Source organism: Arvicola amphibius, chromosome 15 (genome assembly GCF_903992535.2).
Source record: "Arvicola amphibius chromosome 15, mArvAmp1.2, whole genome shotgun sequence".
Classification (NCBI taxonomy): Eukaryota; Metazoa; Chordata; class Mammalia; order Rodentia; family Cricetidae; genus Arvicola; species Arvicola amphibius.
The window spans coordinates 31,888,447-31,906,507 of record NC_052061.1 but is presented as its reverse complement, the minus strand read 5'-3'; the positions used below and the strand labels follow the sequence as shown (position 1 = coordinate 31,906,507).

The window sequence follows — 18,061 nt, the reverse complement described above, 5'->3', positions numbered from 1 at the left end:
CTACTCATTAAAATTTGTTCAGAATGGCCAGGCGGTGGTGGCACACACCTTTAATCCCAGAGGCAAGGAGATCTCTGAGTTTAGGGACAGCCAGGGCTACACAGAGAAACCCATCTCAAAAAATCAAGAAAAGATTACTAACCCCTGGCTGGGTAATTTGACTCAGTGGGTAAAGATGCTTGCTTGCAAGCCTGACACCCTGAGTTTGATCTCTGCCACCCATGTGGTAGAAAGAGAGGCCAATCCCTACCAGTTGTCCTTTAACCTTCATATGTACACACATGTGCATGCACATATACATACACATTGTCTTTGAAAATTAAGAATTACTGACCTCAATCATGTCATTAGAGAAAGACATGCTTAGTGAATCAGAATGAAGAGACTGGGAGTAAGGAAACCTGTGTTCCCTTCAGCCCATTGACTTCAGCCTTTTGGACATAGCCATTTAACCATATATCGCTTGGTCTTGCAAGTTCAGATAGGAAGCATAGTCTGTTTGTGTCAAACAGGCATAAAATTAAAATACTTGACATATATGAAAATATTGAATATCCAAGAAAAAAAATACTTAAAAATTTGATGCTATAGCCATGTGGCTGTGGTGGTGGTAGAGCATACCTTTAATCCCAGCACTCAGAAGACAGAAGCAGTTTAACTCTATGAGTCCTGGACCAACCTGGTCCATATAGAGAGTTCTATGTCAGCCAGAGCTACATGGTGTAAGGCCCTGCCTCAAAAAGGAAAGAAGGAAAAAATGGAAAACCTGAGACTTGAACAAAAAGCTGGAGTGAACTGTATCATAGATAACTCTTTACAGGTAAAGTGGACACACTGGCCTTCAGCATGTGTACAGTCATATATCTCTTGTGTTTGTCATCATGTTGTATCTCTTGATAGAGGTATCTTTTGAGATATGTATTAGTGGATGATAATTAGAAAGTTGGTTTATGCAAGTCAGCCATTGTATAGCCTTATTCCTAAGCTATAGACGTCGAAAACATGTCACTGTATTGGAATGCTCCAGGCAGTTGTAACATAGTGGACAATTTGTTTAAACACAGAAAAGGCATGATAGAAATAACTAGAAAAGATTAGCAATAATAGGCCTGCATAAAGGCATTTAGTTTGAATGGACCTTGCAAGACTTGAAAGTTACTGTTGGTTAGTAAGCAAGTGATCAGTGAATTCTGAGGTCTAGGATAGTGCAGTATACTGTTTCACTAAATTGACTGACATTTCTCCTTTGGGTGTGTGTATGTGCCATGCATCCCTGTATAAATTAGAGGACAGCCTGGGGGAATCAGTTCTTCCCACCATATGGGTCCTGGGCGTTTAATTTGGGTCCTCAGACTTGGTAGCGGGCACCTTTACAAATTAAACCATCTTCTATTCCCCAAATCCTTTATGTCCTTGTTCCGTATACTGTTGTATTTTACTTTTAAAACCTAGTTTTTCTTGTTAAAAAGTAAGTCATCGAGACCAGCCTGGTCTACAAGAGCTAGTTCCAGGACAGGCTCCAAAGCCACAGAGAAACCCTGTCTCGAAAAACCAAAAAAAAAAAAAAAAAAAAAAAAAAAAAAGTAAGTCATCCATTGTACAACTTAGCTGTTACTGCCTAGTTAAGTAAGAAGATGAAAAATCCTGGATAGAAAAATTGGTTTAGTGTGGCAGGATTGGGAATGACTGTCAATTCTGGGACTCTCTGTGACTTTCACAGGCCTACAGAGAGATGGGGTCCCCCTCCCCCCTTTTTTTTTCCGAGACAGGGTTTCTCTGTAGCTTTGGAGTCTGTCCTGGAACTAGCTTTTATAAACCAAGCTGGCCTCGAACTCAGAGATCTGCCTGCCTCTGCCTCCCGAGTGCTGGGATTAAAGGCATGCACCACCATCACCCGGAGAGATGATTTTTGAATAGCAAGAAGAAGGCAGTTTGGTTTATCACAACTCCATCTGATGTTAGCTCAAACTTCTGGAGTCTAACCCCCAAGTAGTTTATTTTTGGCATATTTTAACATAGCACAATTTGGTGATGATTAACTCATTCTGCATATACAACAAAGCATACATAAATCTCCTTGAGGAACAAAGTAGGCTACATGCAGATCAAACATGACTACACAGAAGCTCCTTGTAAAATCCATAAAAATGGGCTCTATAGATTGACTGAGAGAAACAAGCTTATGATAAGGGTCTTGGGCAAGATCAGATGCCTAAAAAAGTCTAGCCACATGGCTAGCACAAGGCTTGTATGCTCCCAGCTTTTCTGGGTGGATAACAAGGTGTGTATTCCTTCCCTTGAAGGAACAGCCATGTGTACTAACATTCCAGGTTTCTCTAATGCTCATCTGTGAGCAGAGACCTCTGTGCCTCCTATAACCAACAGTCCAGAAGTTCGCAATAGTTTTAAGAAATTATATATCTCATATCCAATTAGAAAGAGAATCAAGCTTATAACTTAAAGTACAGTAATATTAAGTAACTAAAATTTGAAGCTGAAAGAAATACTAGTGTCTAGTAGGCTTAGATGTTTGATAGTGAAAACCTATACTAGTTACCTGTGGGGAAATACTCGTCAAGTGTTGATGGGTGCAAGTTGGGGTGTTAAAGCGTTTCTGTAGTTGTGAATTCATGACAGGTTGGAAAAGTTATGATGTTTCTTTAGTTTTTCCCAGGTCATGAGTCTCGGGCTACAGAAGCCCTATGTTGGGCAGAAGGACAGCGGCTCTTTAGTGCTGGACTCAACGGAGAAATTCTCGAGTATGACCTACAGGCACTAAACATAAAGTATGCTCTGGATGCCTTTGGAGGACCTATTTGGAGTATGACCGCCAGCCCCAGTGGCTCTCAGCTTTTGGTCAGTAAGCAACTATTGGTTATTCCAAATAGAGTGGTTTTATGCCCACTCAAATTTCCTTCCTCATGTTTATGTCATATAGAAATTCCAAGCTTAGCTAGGTATCAAGACTCATAAGACAAAATATTAGAATTGGCAATGAAGGTTAAAAATCCCTGGTCATAGGCTGGAGGGATGGCTCATCAGTTAAGAGTTCTGACTGTTCTTGCACAGATCTTGGATTGATTCCCAGCATCCACATGGTGGCTCACAACTCCAGTTCCCAGTAGTCTGACACCCTCGTGTAGCCTCTGTGGGCACTGCACAAAAGTGGTGCACATACATACACAGAGTCAAAGTCCATACAAACAAATAGTAATAAATCACTGCACACTTTGCCCCTATGCTGTTAGCTTGGTTTTATGGAAGATTTGTACACTGTGAAGACGTGTTGCTGTGATTGCGTAATCAAAAGCTCAATGGCCAATAGCTAGTCAGGAGGTGTAGGCAGGACTTCCGGGCAGAGAGAGCAGGTCAGAGGAGACACAGAAGCAGGATGGGCAAAACATAGATTAAAAGAAATGCATTCATTTAAGTTGTAAGAGCTAGGTAAAATCAAGTCTAAAGTAAGGCCAAGTTTTCATAATTATTAATAACATATAATATATTAATAATATACTTATATTAACATATTAATAATTAATAATAAGTCTTCGTGTCATTATTTGGGAGCTGGCTGGTGGGACAGAAGACTTACTACAGCTTGGACCTTGTTTATTCCTCTGTGAAATGTCAGGGTTAATTAATTTCAGAATTTTCTAAACTTCTTTGGAACTAAGAGATGTAGAGACTAGTTTTGTTTTGATATAGTTTGTATTTTAATAGTAACTTTTGTTTAAGAAATATGGGGTGTTAAGTCCTTCTGTAGATTCACTGCACTCGCACGCATGTGTGTCTGTGTGTGTGTGAAGTTACATTTATTATTTGTGTTGGGAGTTGAGGTATCTGCTGCGGAGTGCTTGTGATGGTCAGAGGACAACTGTGTAAGTTGGTTTTCTCCTTCCATCTTGTACGTCTTGGGGATCAAACTTAAGTTATCCAGGCTTGGCAGCTGGCCTTTTCCCAATGAGCCATTTTTCTACCCTAACATTTAATTTTTTTGCAATTTTTTTTAATATTTCACTTGTACTAACTTGTATACTATCTTATATTTCCATCTGGGTTTAAAAGGTCAGTAGATCTTTTACTAGGTCATGGGTCTCTGGCAGGTATGTGTGAAGTCCTACTTTTATTCTATGTCATATGCAGAAATTTGGCCACTTCTGACTAGACTGTGTAGTCAACAGGAGTCTACATACTGATTTCTTGAGCATAGGTCCCCTACCTCCTCTGACAAGCTGTTTGGTTGGTTTGATTTTAGGGTAAGTGATAGCTTTTAGAGAAGAAACAATGTATATATTTGTGTGTGGGAAAAGTAGTCCGGTAGAAGACTCATTTAGACTGTTTTCTCTCCCTCTCTCTCAATAGGTTGGCTGTGAAGATGGCTCTGTGAAACTATTTGAAGTCACTCCAGACAAAATCCAGTTTGCAAGAAATTTTGATCGGCAGAAAAGTAAGGGTTGTTTTTGGTGGGGTGACGAGTAGTCTCAACAAGAAGTTATGTTTTTGCGCCACTAGGGAGAGGGTGTTTTCCTGCTGCTATACACAATGTTTTGTGTATATACTTTTTTGGTGTGTACAAGGAAAAGTTCTAGGAGTTCTACATCTCATTATGTTACATAGTTGTGATTGCCTGGTGAAGCAAAAGTACAGAAAATCAAAGTAGAAAACTAGTGTTTGTGTGAGAGTCAGTGTTAGAGTGTCCATTTTATGGTTTCTGTTGTTGTGATAAGTACCATGACCAAAAGCAACGCAGAAAGGAAAGACTTTATATCAGCTTATAGCTCCACAGACAGTCCATCGTCAAAGGTAATCAGGGCAGAAACTCAAGCAGGTCAGGAACCTGGAGGCAGGAGCTGGTGCAAGAGGCCACGGAGGGGTGCTGCCTTGCTCGGTCTGCTTTCTTACAGCATCCAGGACCTCTCATCCTGGGTGAGTCCCTTCCACGTTAATTATCAATCAAGAAAATGTACCACAGCTTTCTTTACAGGCCAGCCTGGTTGGGGCTTTTTTTTTTTTTTTTTTTTTTTTTTTTTTTTTTTTTTTTTTTTTTTTTTTTTTTCAGTTGAGGGTCTCTCTTCCAAGATGACTAGCTTTGTCAAGTTGACATAAAATTAATCAGTGCACCCCTACAAAAACTCCTGTTTTGTGAAATTTAAATATTTGTATGGAGAATCTTAACTGATTATGTTTTCTTTTTTATCATTAAATGATGTTGTCCTTGAGGCTGCTTCTGCTGTGTAGGCCTGCCTCTACTTCCTGAGTACTGAGATTACATATAGACAAGAGAACTGTGATTCCTTTTTCCCTTCTGGTTTTTATGAGACAGCTTCTCACGCTGTAGCCTGCACTGTTACTCTGTGTAGCCCTGGCTGCCCTTCAATTCATGCAGTCCTGCCTTAGCAGTGTGATTACAGGCATGCACCTCTAAGCTTTGCTGGCCGTGGTTTGTTTGTTTTTATTATTTGCTTGTTTTTCAAGACAAGGTTTCTCTGTGTAGCCCTCGCTGTCCTGGAACTCACTCTGTTGACCAGGCTGGCCTCATACTTAGAGGGCCACCTACTTCTGCCTCTCAGGTGATGGGATTAAAGGCTAGCTGTGGTTCTTAACCCTACTAGCCAATTTAGATGTCTTGGTGAGTATCATGAGCAACTGCTGGTGCTTGGGCTCTGGGTTGTAAAGTACTGAGCACCATGGTACTTGAGGCTTTGAAGGCAAAATAGTCCCTGCTATCTCTACTTGTAGCACAGAAACCGTCAAACACAGTGCATGAACAGAGATTTGTGATTGTGTGCTGGTAAAACTTGATTTACAAACCAACAGCGGACTGTAGATTGCCGCTGCCTGTTTTGGAGAGTAGTAAACATTCTGTGTGTTCTGTGTCCTTTAGTAATAGCTATCCACTGTAACCAGATTTTTGTTATTTCTTCATTGGAAAGGTGATACAGTACTTTTCGGTAGATGTCATAGAATCAATCTAGTCAAGCCGGTCGGTGGTGGCGCACGCCTTTAATCCCAGCACTCGAGAGGCAGAGGCATGCTGATCTCTGTGAGTTCACAAGAGCTAGCTCCAGGACAGGCTCTAAAGCTGCAGAGAAACCCTGTCTCGAAAAACAAAAACAAAAAATAAAATTAGTCTTGTCAAGTTGACAAAAAAACTAATCAGCACAACCACCAAGAAAGACAGACAGACATGCTTAATGATGGTTGATTAACCGCAGGGATCTATTCTGAAAATACAATGTTAAATCATCCCATCGTATGAACATCATCAGGTATGCTTACACAAACTAAGATGGCTGATGTCACTGGATGATATGGTCTTATGAGGCCATCACCCTGTAGTCAGTGCATCCTTGTTTGTAATGTTAATACTTGTGCATGACCATACATATATTTGGGCATCCGTGCAAGTATGTCTCTTTAATCTGAAGTGTCTGTGCACATTGAAATTTTGTTAGGTCACCACCAGATCGTTCTCAAAAGGATGTATTTATTTTACATATTTTCCTCAACTCTTTATACATTAGTAAAACAAGTTGTCAGATACCCCACTGTGGGACCCAGGACAGGACATCTGCTGCGGGGAACGGGAGACTGACACTGAATTGCAGAAGCCGCGTCGCCGTGGAGGACAGCTCAGTTTATATGTCCCCTTTTCTTGTTTTATTACTCCTAAGGTCGGATCCTAAGTCTCAGTTGGCATCCTGCTGGTACCCACATTGCAGCTGGCTCCATAGACTACGTTAGCGTGTTTGATGTCAAATCAGGTGACTGTTTTCTATTTGGTACATTTGTGTTGTGGGTGTTGTCAGATCTACATTTCTCAATTTCTAAGAACTCAACTTTGTCACGTTTTCAGTGAATGTGGTGACCTAACTTCTCATTCATCTCTCCACATGTCCACCACAAATTTTCCCATTTTCCGTGTGTATTCTGTATGTGACTGTGTAAGTCTGTCTGTCTATCTCTGTCTGTTCTGTGTTATATGTACGTATACATGCCTTCATAGGTAGTGACAAGAGAACTTTAGAAGGACTCGGGCTCTTTCTGAAGCACAGTCTCTTGTGAACCCAGGCTGGGGTGAGTCTGGTTTTTGTTTTGTTTTGTTTTAAGAATAGGCCAACAAGAAGCTAGTTCCGGTGATCCTCCAGGCCCCAGGTCCTCCATTCTGGGATGACAGGCCTGAAGGGACCATGTCCAACCTTTACACGTGTCCTGGGATCCAGACTTCTCTATATTTTTTAAACCTGTGTAGTAAGCACTCTTAACCACTGAGCCATCTCTTTAGCCTCTCGTTCCTGTTTTTGATTAGCACTGCTGTACTTGGGGGATCTTATTTGTTATTTCATGCCATTTCTATGTCCTTAGAAATGAATCTCTTTGTTTTAACTTCTTCCAGTATGGCTTAGCCACTTGGGTCATGCATTGTTCGCTAATATAAGTTTGTCATCTTCATATCTTAATGTTCATAGTGAAATTTTCACTTAGCCACCTCCAAAGGTCTTTTCTGTTTTTAGCTGCTGGAGCCTGTGCTAAGTTTGTGTTCTGTGGTTACACCTGCAGCCTCTGAGGCTGTGTTCATTTCTAAGAGTTGGGGTTTTGTTTTTTGTTTTTTTTTTGGTTTTTTAAGGCAGGGTTTCTCTGTAGCTTTGGTGCCTGTCCTGGAACTAGCTTAGCTCTTGTAGACCAGGCTGGCCTGGAATTCACAGATCCACCTGGCGGTGGGGGGGGAGGGGAGGGTTGATTGTGTGCGTGTGCAGGAATCTGCTAGAGCTGTAGTTCAGTGCTGTTGTGGGTGCTGGTAACCAAACTCCAGTCCTGCAAGAGCAGAAAGTGCTCCACAGCTGACCATCTCTCCAGCCCCCACTCTGAAGCTGTTAGTATTAACATTCCGCAACTGTTCTGCACCCTTCCTGGCCCACTGTTCATTTGTTTGCCATTTCTGTTAGTCTGTTTGGCTTTTCTTGTTAGAGGAAGCTTTCTCTGCGTGTGTACTGTTTGTTCTTGTTCCATCAGTGGGACCTTTTTTTTTTTTTTGGTTTTTCGAGACAGGGTTTCTCTGTGGCTTTGGAGCCTGTCCTGGAACTAGCTCTTGTAGACCAGGCTGGTCTCGAACTCACAGAGATCCGCCTGCCTCTGCCTCCCAAGTGCTGGGATTAAAGGCGTGCGCCACCACTGCCCGGCTTCAGTGGTACTCTTGAGCATGGTCTTCACTGAAGAGTCATCTGGGTTGCCTGTTTGGGGAATCTTAGAAATAATTTTTTCTGTCTTGTGTGACTTGGTTTCCAGAAATCAATCAGTCAGTTGGTTTTTGGTGCTGGGGATTAGACAACCCTGGCATTACACATCTCTGCCCCTGAGCTGCATTCTGAGACTCTTTTTCCAGTCTCCTACCTGGTTAAGTGCAGGCCTCGCTGTCCCTACTCTGAGGAGAAGAAATCTTTGTTCTCCATGTTCTTACCAGTTTTAATTTGACCCTGTTTTCCCTCTAGACATCCTGTCCCATACTTAGTTCTCCATACCTTTTACCTAAGATTCTTCGGTTGAGACGGTGTTTGCCTGCTATCCGCTGCTTACTCGGGAGATTGCTACTTCAAGGGTTCGCAGCCTCATAGAGTAACTTTCAACTGTTCCACCTTGGGGGCCTCATCCTCTCATTTCCTCTTCAGGTCCCCATTCAGGAGTTTTAAAGCACAGCTGCCATTCACTGACGATGGACGTCCATGCCTCTGACTCATCACCTTAAGCTTGTCCGGGCAGCTTTGGGAAACTGAAACTAAACACCATCTACATGTGTGCCTTTCTTATTTTTCAGGGAGCATTATCCGTAAGATGGTTTTAGATAGGCAACACCTGGGAGTGACGAAGTCAAGGTGTATTGTGTGGGGTGTTGCCTTCTTGTCCGACGGAACTGTCATAAGTGTGGACTCTGTTGGAAAGGTGCAGTTATGGGACTCAGCTACGGGGACACTTGTTAAGAGCCATGTCATCGCAAATGCTGATGTGCAGTCTATTGCTGTCGCTGATGTGAGTATGCTCCCAGCCCAAGTAGTCCTCGGACTTATGGTCCTCCTGCTGAGCCTCCTGAGTAGCCAGGAATATGACCTTATATCCTCAAGCCCAGCTTTCAAGTCAGCCTTAGGGTCTGGTCTGTCTTTTCTCATATATAGCCTATGTAGTTTAGAAGGATTCAGTTTTTTCTCACAACTAACATGTTTCTTATTTAAATCTATTTTAGGTATTTTATTTCTTGTACTGAGCATAGTTTGTATATAGTTATGTCACCTAATGGCAGGAACACATTCTGAGAAATATATCAGTAGGTGATTTGAACGTTGTGCTAGCATCAGCATATACGTAGGCAAACGGGTAGTAGGAAAGCTACTACGTTGCACAACTAATGTACCGGTTGTCTGTGCTGTTCTTTTACACAACCAGCAGCAGAGAGATCTGATTCCTTCTAAACCACATAGACAGTGACCTACCACCTACCGTGTTCTTTAGTAGAAATGTTTAACTTTAATAAATGTTTAAGCTGTCTGGTGGTGGTGCACGCCTTTAATCCCAGCTCCTGGGAGGCAGAAGCAAGAGGATCTCTGTGAGTTCAAGGCCAGCCTGGTCTACAGAGTGAGTTCTAGGACAGGCTCCAAAGCTACACAGAGAAACCATGTCTCAAAAAAATAAAAACGAAACAAATTTAACTCCATAAAGATGTGATTGCTAGGCTATAGCTCAGCAGATGATGACATTTGTCACCAAGTAAGGAGATTAGAGCAGCCAGGACTACAAAAACAAACAAAATCCAATAATACTAAGGAAATTTATGTTTTATACAATTAAATAAAAATACTAAGTGCCTTCTTGAAACTGTAAGAAGTTTTTATTTTTGTTTATTTTTTTAAGAATTAGAACCAGGCAAAGAGAAACCCTGACACAAAAAGAAAAAAGTATAAATATAATGTTTGTTTGTTTTTGTGAGAGTTTTTTAAGACAGTTTCTTTGTGTAGTCCTGTCTATCCTGGAACTCATTCTGTAAACCAGGCTGGCCTCAAACTCAGAGAGATCTGCCTATCTCTGCCTCCTGAGTGCTGGGATTAAAGGCGTGAGGCACCACTGCCCAGCTTTTTGTTAAAATGTGCATTGGTATTTTACCTGCATGTGTGTCTGTTGGATCCCTGGAACTAGGGTTATAGTTGTAAGCTGCCTTGTGAGTGCTGGTTGAACCTGGGTCCTCTGGAAGAGCAGCCAGTACCCTTTTAACTGCTGAGTCATCTCTAGCCTTTTTTTTTTTTAAAGATGGGTGTGGTTATGGATATGTGCACTGGAGTATAAACGTCAGAGGCTTCAGATCCCTTTGGAACAGAAGTTATGGGAGGTTGTAAACTGCATTCTGTGCGCTAGAAACCGAGCTCAGGTGCTCTGAACGAGCAGTAGTGCCTAACTGCTTAGCCATCCCTCCAGCCCTGTAATTCTTAAGATCTTACAGCAAAATAAAAATTTCCAGCCAAACCAAACTTAGTGTACAATTAAAGGGTGTGTTTGTTCATGTGTTCTACAGCAACAGCATTGTGAATAATGTTTTATACTACTTTTTGGCAGCTGTTGTATCACTGGGTAATAGGAACTTTTGGTTCATTAGACTTTTATGGACCGTGTATTTGGTTTGTCATTGAATTTGTAGCATGTGACTGCATAACACATTGGCAATGCTAAGAGTTAACTTTGTCAGCAGGGGGCAATTGCTGCCTATGTCTGAGCTTGTTCCTCTGATGGAACTGCCTTCCCTGGAAACTTCCTTCTTTCTTCCCCTTCACCATACATGGTTTCTCTTTGTAGCCTTGACTGCCCTGGAACTCACTCTGTAGACCAGGGTGATCTCAGTCTCACAGAGATCTACCTGCAGACTGGGATTAAAGGCATGCACCACCTCGCCAGGCAGGAACCTCCTTTCTAATTCAGGGCATGAGTTTTCTTTTCCCCTGAGCTGCCCAGATAGAAAACCGGAAAGAATATTTTTCCATCTGTACCTGTTATGTTGACATCTACCCCCTCCTGATTTAATTTCTCAGCAAGAAGACAGTTTTGTGGTGGGCACAGCCGAGGGCACAGTATTCCATTTTCAGCTGGTCCCCGTGACTCCCAGCAGCAGTGAGAAGCAGTGGGTACGGACAAAGCCGTTCCAGCATCACACTCACGATGTGCGCACTGTGGCCCACAGCCCCACAGCTCTGATATCAGGAGGCACAGACACCCACCTAGTTATTCGTCCTCTCATGGAGAAAGTGGAGGTCAAGAATTATGATGCTGCCCTCCGGAAGATCACTTTTCCCCATGTGAGTATCCCCTCCCGCCTTTAGTATTTCCCCATCCCTCTGTCCAGTCAGACTGAACAGAGCTCACACTTCCTAAAGCTGTTTTCATTCTTTTCTGAGGCAAGCTTCCTTAAACAACAACAGCTTGCTATGTATATGTACGTGCATATTGTGACAATGAGGTAGACCCAGTTTAGGTGTTAGGGTCTACTTAAACTGTGGTGTTAGGAGGTCTACTCTACTGTGGGGATGATACCATTTACCTTGACAGGAATGCTACAAGCCTAGTTTCTCCACCCTTAAAAACAAGTTAATGAAATTTCTATAAAGTACAGTTAATAGGAGAGGGGTCAGAGATTCCTTCATATGACCTGGGCTCATCTGGCAGCTAGTACCATCAGTTAAAGAAGAGCCGACACGCTGTTCTGGCCTCCTCTGGACTGCATGAATGTGATTCACGGAAGTTCATGCAGGCACAACACCTATACATATACATTTAAAAATATTTTTATAAATTACCCACATATTTCGTGCATGTGGTTTAATGGCGTCGGAGACATAGTCCTCATCCCTCCCCCACCTCTCTTTAAGACAGGATTTCACTTTGTAGCACTGACTGACTTTGAACTCCCTGTGTAGGCCAGACTATTCTTGAGCTCACCAGCCCTGAGGAGCCTTATTATTTCCTGGTTATCTCTTGAATTGAGTCACTTCTGTGCCGCCATTATCCTACTTTGGATCAGTGTCTTTTCTCCTGGATTCCTTTTCAGTGATTTCCTCTTTTTGTTTGTTTGTGAGACAAGGTTTCTCTATGTAGCTCTAGCTGTCCTGGAACTCACTGTATAGACCACACTGGCCCAGAACTTAGAGATCCACCTGCCTCTGCCTCCTGAGTGCTGGGATTAAAGTTGTGCGCCACTGTGACCAGGTTCATTGTCTCCTTTTACTAACATCTCTAATTCTAATGTGTTCTCCTTTGGAACTCTTTGTTTGGGCTGAAGAGATTGCTCAGTGGTTTAAAAAAAAAAAAAAACTGACAGCTTCCAGAAGTCCTGAGTTCAATTCCCAGCACCCACATGGTGGCTCTCAATCTGTAATGAGATCTGGCGCCCTCTTCTGGCCTACAGTCATACATGCAGACAGAACACTATACATAATAAATATTTATTTTTAGCGATCTTTTCTCATTTTATATACCTATCCTAGTTCCTACTCCTTCCCCTCTTCCCATTCTCCCCACCTTCTCTATCCTACCCCCCCATCCATTCCTCAGAGAGGGTAAGACTTCCCATGGGGAGTCAACAAAGTCTGACATATCATTTTGAGGCAGTACTGAGCAAGGTATCCCTCCAAAAAGAATGGGATTAAAAAAAGCCAGTTCAAGAACTAGGGATAAATCCTGGTCCCACTGAAGGGGGGGCCCCCAGACTGCCCAAGCCACACAACTGCTACCTACATTCAGAGGGCCTAGTTTCATCCTATGCAGGTTTCCCGCTATTAATCCGGAGTCAGCTCCCATTAGCTCGGGTCAGCTGTTTCTGTGGGTATCCCCATCATGGTCTTGACCTCTTTGTTCATATTATTGCTCCTTCTTCTCTTGGACTGGTCTCCAGTAGCTCGGCCCAGTGCTTGGCTGTGGATCTCTGCATCTGCTTCCATCAGTTGCTGGATGAAGGTTCTGTGATGACATTTAAGATAGTCATCAGTCTGATTGCAGAGGAAGGCCAGTTTAGACACCCTTTCCACTGTTGCTTAGGGTCTTAGCTGGGGCCATCCTTGTGGATTCCGGGGAATTTCTCTAGTGCCAGCTTTAACGCTAGCTCCCTAATGGCTCCCTTAATCAAGATGTCTCTTTAAAAAGAAAAGAAAAGGCACTTTGATTATTCCTCTTATTTAAAAAGCCTTTGCACTCGGGAGGCAGAGGCAGGCGGATCTCTGAGTTCGAGGCCAGCCTGGTCTACAAGAGCTAGTTCCAGGACAGGTTCTAGAAACTACAGGGAAACCCTGTCTCGAAAAACCAAAAAAAAAAAAAAAAGCCTTTGGTTATTGTCTTCAACTTAAAGCCCCCCCCCCCTTTTTTTTTTTGAGACAGGGTTTCTATGTAGCTTTGGAGCCTGTCCTGCCTCTGCCTCCTGAGTGCTGGGAGCCCTAAATTCTTTTTTTTTTTTTTTTTTTTTTAAATATTTATTTATTTATTTATTATGTATACAATATTCTGTCTGTGTGTATGCCTGCACGCCAGAAGAGGGCACCAGACCCCATTACAGATGGTTGTGAGCCACCATGTGGTTGCTGGGAATCGAACTCAGGACCTTTGGAAGAGCAGGCAATGCTCTTAACCTCTGAGCCATCTCTCCAGCCCAGCCCTAAATTCTTAATGTGGCTCTAGATTGTGTGTTGATCTTGGACTGGCCCATTCCCCCAGCCTGTCAATTCTAAGTTACTCTCCTCAGTGTTTTTGCATCTGACCTGTTCTGTGTGTTCTTTCCTCCCTGGAACTTCTTACCCTGCCTTCTCTGCTTGACTAATCTTTTCCAGGAAGCCTCATCTGTGTTTGTTCCACTGGGCTAGGGTAGGCGTCCTTTCTGCTCATCTGTGTTTATCCATGTTACATCTTGTGGCATGCTTGTCACTTTTAGAACCATCTTGAGATGAGTGGCTGTTTCAGTCACCGTTGTGTTCTCAGATCCTAGTACAGTGCTAGACTGTGATGGGCTGGGTTGGGGAGGTTGGCTGTTTGTTTCTGTTTTGGAGGGTGGGTGGGTTAGGCCTGGGTCTCACTATTGTAGCCCAGTCTACCTTGGAACTCATTATGTAGACTAACTGGCCTTGAACTCACAGAGATAAACCTTCCTCTGCCTGGGGGGTGAGGGGGCTGGCCACAGTGGATTTCAGCAATAGAGAAGAGAGGCTGTTAGGATGCTGCTCTTGCCTTTGGAACTGAAGCAGCAGATGACCACATTGGCCCATTTATGAGATTTCAATTCTTGAATGCAGCGTCGTCTCATCTCCTGTTCAAAAAGAAGGCAGCTTCTCCTCTTCCAGTTTGCTCATCACTTGGAGCTTTGGAGACTAGGATCTACAGTTGCAACCGGTAAATTGGCAGAAAGGTTTGTGGGGGGGGGGGGTTGTGGTTTTTTGTTTTGTTTTGTTTTTTGTTTGTTTGTTTTTGACTTAGTTTTAAAAACTGGCAAATTTCTAGAGACAGTAAAAGAGGAAAAAAAAACCAAGATGGGCTGGTGCATACCTCAAAAGTAAAGTGCCTGCCTGGAAGCACATGTCTCCAGGTCTGAGCCACAGCATCATCCAGCACGCCTACACAGAAAGAAACTGGGAAGAGAGTGAAACAAGAGAATCCAAAGTTCAGGACCAGGGAAGCAGGGACAAGAGGACAATTGATCAGCTCCTAGCTCAGTGAAGCCCCTGTGTCACAAAGTAAAGTGGAGCTGGCTATGGTGTGTACACCTTTAGTCCCAGTCTGAATACTCTCCCTTGGTGCGAGCACTCAGCTGGGAGTTCAGGGCCAGCCTGGTCTCCCTAAGGAATTCCAGGCCATCCAGGGCTACATAGTCAGACTTGAACTGTGAAAAAAATAGAGAGCAATTGAGGAAACACCCAATGCCAATCTGACCTGCACACACATGCATACATTTAGAAGGGTGGATTTTTTTTTTTTACTGCGTCTGTGGGAAATTACAGTTTTTTCCATATACAAGAAAAAAAATTACTAAATGTTAAAACCTTGTTTTGGTTTTCTGAAATAGGATCTCACTCTGTAGTTGAGATTGGCCTTGAACTCAGCAATCCTAAATGATGAGATAACCATGAGCCATTGTGACTATCTAAAATCTTAACATAGATACCAATTTTTTTTTTATGTCCTAGAATTCAATCTGTAGACCAGGTTGAGTTCAACTAGGCCTTGAGCTCACAGAGATCTATCTTCATGCACAACCACTACCTGGCCTTTTATTTTCCCCTTTTTTTTTTTTTTTTTTTTTTTTTTTTTTGTAGTTTGTGGGTTTTGTTTTTTGTTTTAGAGCGGGGGCAGGGCTTCTCTGTAGCTTTGGAGCCTGTCCCTGGAACTCGCTCTGTAGACCAGGCTGGCCTCGAACTCAGAGATCCCCCTGCCTCTGCCTCCCAAGTGCTGGGACTAAAGGTGTAGACTGCCACAGCCTGGATTTGAGGCCAACCTGGTCAACAGAGCGAGTTCCAGGACAGCCAGGACTATACAGAGAAACCCTGTCTCAACCCCCCACCCACAACCCCAAAGAGTTTAAGCTTCTACTAGACACATGTAAGAGTTAGTTGAAATGACGGTTGTGGAGTCGTACTTTGCCCTGGCCTGACTTCTGTTGAAAGCTGAGGAGGTGGAGAGATGTGCAGTATGGAAACAAAGGCCTCACGACTCGGGGATGAGTAGCCAGTTTGGGAAGGGTTTAGAGTATACTGAAATCTGCCTCTACCCACTGCGAGTCTGGGAGAAGCTATGGCAGACTGCCTTAGAGTCAGTCTTTGCTGCTCCCCACATGGCTCTTCAGATTGTGATTGTGTGTGTGGGCAATGTGGGTAAACCTGACCTCCTGCTTGACTTTAAAATGAAAAAAGGACAAATTTTCTTTGATGAGAGAAAGCTCAAAGTTTCTGTTTTTAGGCAAGAACGGAGATACTCTTCCACTCTCTAAAAACGCAGACCATCTGCTGCACCTCAAGACAAAGGTGAGGAAGGTTCATGCTCCGCCCAGGCCCAGAGCCCCTCTCCATTCTGAGTCTGAGCAGCACTCGGTCTGAAGCCCAGACTTTGTCATTATATCTGAAGGATGTGTCAGCCGTGTTTATAAGTTAGATACTGAGAATTTGATAAGTGAGTACAGGAAATCGGGTTTTCCTTTTTATATTATAGAAATAGCATGTGTGTTTCTAATAATTAAGACAGTGAAAGGTTGTGTAATCAAGTGGAGCTTCAAGCTCACCCCACATTTTACTGTTTCGCTGTTCACAGATAGGCAGTTCCACAGTTTCTTGTATATTCTCCCAGAAAAACAAAAGAATTTGTGCTCATTTGCATGTATATGTTTCCTTTTTATGTTAGCAACATACCATGTAAATTGCTTTAATCATACTATCTTTTATAAAGATGTCTTTTAGGTGCTTGTAGTAATCCTACCTGTAATCCCAGTACTTGGGACATAGAGGCAAAAAGTTTAGGAGTTGAAGGCTGTTTTGATTAGTAGGGAATTTGACTAGCCTTAGAATTAACACACCTTGGGCTAAGTTAAATCCTGCCTCAGAAATGCACTTGTGAGAATGTGAGAGCACTGTGAGCGTAGAGCCCTGGCATGGGAACCTGGTCACAGGAAGCTTTACCAGGCCATCTACTGTAGGGAGGTTGTCGTGAGACTCCGCCTAAAAGATGGTTGGTTGTTTTTTTGTTTTTTGTTTTTTTTTTTTTTTCACTCATGTTGCTTCCTCCAATTGCCAGGGCCCTGAGAACATTAGCTGCAGTTGTGTTTCCCCGTGTGGAAGTTGGATAGCCTATTCTACAGCCTCTCGGTTTTTTCTCTATCGCGTGAAATATGAACGTGACAACATAAGCCTCCAAAGAGTAAGTGAGGACAAAGTATATTTCTGTAAAAGAGTAAACTTCCTAAATGTGTACTTTTGTTTGAAGTGGAAATGAATTAGATAAGAATCCTTAGGGCTGCAGAGATGGCTCAGCAGTAAAGAGCACTGGCTGCTTTTCCAGAAGACCTGGGTTCAGTCCCCAGCACCCACATGGCAGCTCACAACCGTCTGTAATCTAGCTCAGAGTGATTTGTCACCCTTACACAGACAAAACACCAATGCACATAAAGTAAAAATAAATAAATCATTTAAAAAATAAGAATCCTTAGTGAAAGGATTTTTCTTTAGCTGTACAGAGCAGTCTTTCAGGGACTGCTCCGTTTGACAACCTGAGTTCCATCTCCAGGACCTACATGGTGGAAGGAGAGACTCCCACAAGTTAACCTCTGACCTCTATACACACACATACACACACATTTTTAAAAATGTTTTATTTACATATGTGTATTAATGTTTTATGTGTATATATATATCTGTTTACCGTGTGTGTGTCTGGTGCTTTCAGAGTCCAGAAGGGGACAGGTCACTGGGACTAGAATTACAAGAAGTTGTGAGCTGCCATATAGGTACTGGGAATCAAATTCCTGTCCTCTGGAGAGCAACCAGTGCTCTTAACCACTGAGCCATTTCTCAAGCCCCTACACACAGTTTTTATTTGTTTGTTTGGTTTTTGTTTTGTTTTTTGTTATTTTTGAGATAGGGTTCTTCTACGTAACCCTAGCTATTCTTAAACTCACTCTGTAGACCAGACTGGCCTTGAACTCATAAAGATCTGCCTGTCTCTGCCTCTCAAGTGTTGGATTGATTTCTATCGTTGGTTTTTGTTTTGTTTTGTTTTTTAAGATTTATTTATTGTATATGCAGTGTTCTATCTGCATGTATGCCTGCACATTAGAGGAGGGCATCAGGCCTCATAGATGATTGTGAATCTCCATGGGGTTCCTGGGAAATGAACTTGGGACCTCTGGAAGAGCTGCCGTTGCTTTAACCACTGAGCCGTCTATCCAGCCCCCAGCTTTGTTTTTAAATCTTATAGAAGGTTCTAGATTCAATCTTCAGCACTACCACTGCAATGCTAAGTACTTGTTTGTTTTTGCTATTTTGTTTACTTTTTATACATTTTTAAT

At 42.7% G+C, this 18,061-nt stretch overlaps 1 protein-coding gene across 3 annotated transcripts in view; it reads left to right on the top strand.

Annotated features, from left to right (window-relative positions):
* The window catches only part of Utp4 (UTP4 small subunit processome component), a 30,293-nt gene that overhangs the window by 2,552 nt on the left and 9,680 nt on the right, over positions 1-18,061 (top strand). For all 3 annotated transcript variants that reach the window (XM_038312251.2, XM_038312250.2, XM_038312252.2), the window contains exons 3-10: positions 2,665-2,856; positions 4,363-4,447; positions 6,675-6,764; positions 8,813-9,024; positions 11,067-11,330; positions 14,307-14,403; positions 15,964-16,028; positions 16,792-16,914. In XM_038312251.2, the coding sequence (XP_038168179.1) occupies positions 2,665-2,856; positions 4,363-4,447; positions 6,675-6,764; positions 8,813-9,024; positions 11,067-11,330; positions 14,307-14,403; positions 15,964-16,028; positions 16,792-16,914 (1,128 nt within the window). The remainder of the gene's footprint in view (positions 1-2,664; positions 2,857-4,362; positions 4,448-6,674; positions 6,765-8,812; positions 9,025-11,066; positions 11,331-14,306; positions 14,404-15,963; positions 16,029-16,791; positions 16,915-18,061) is intronic.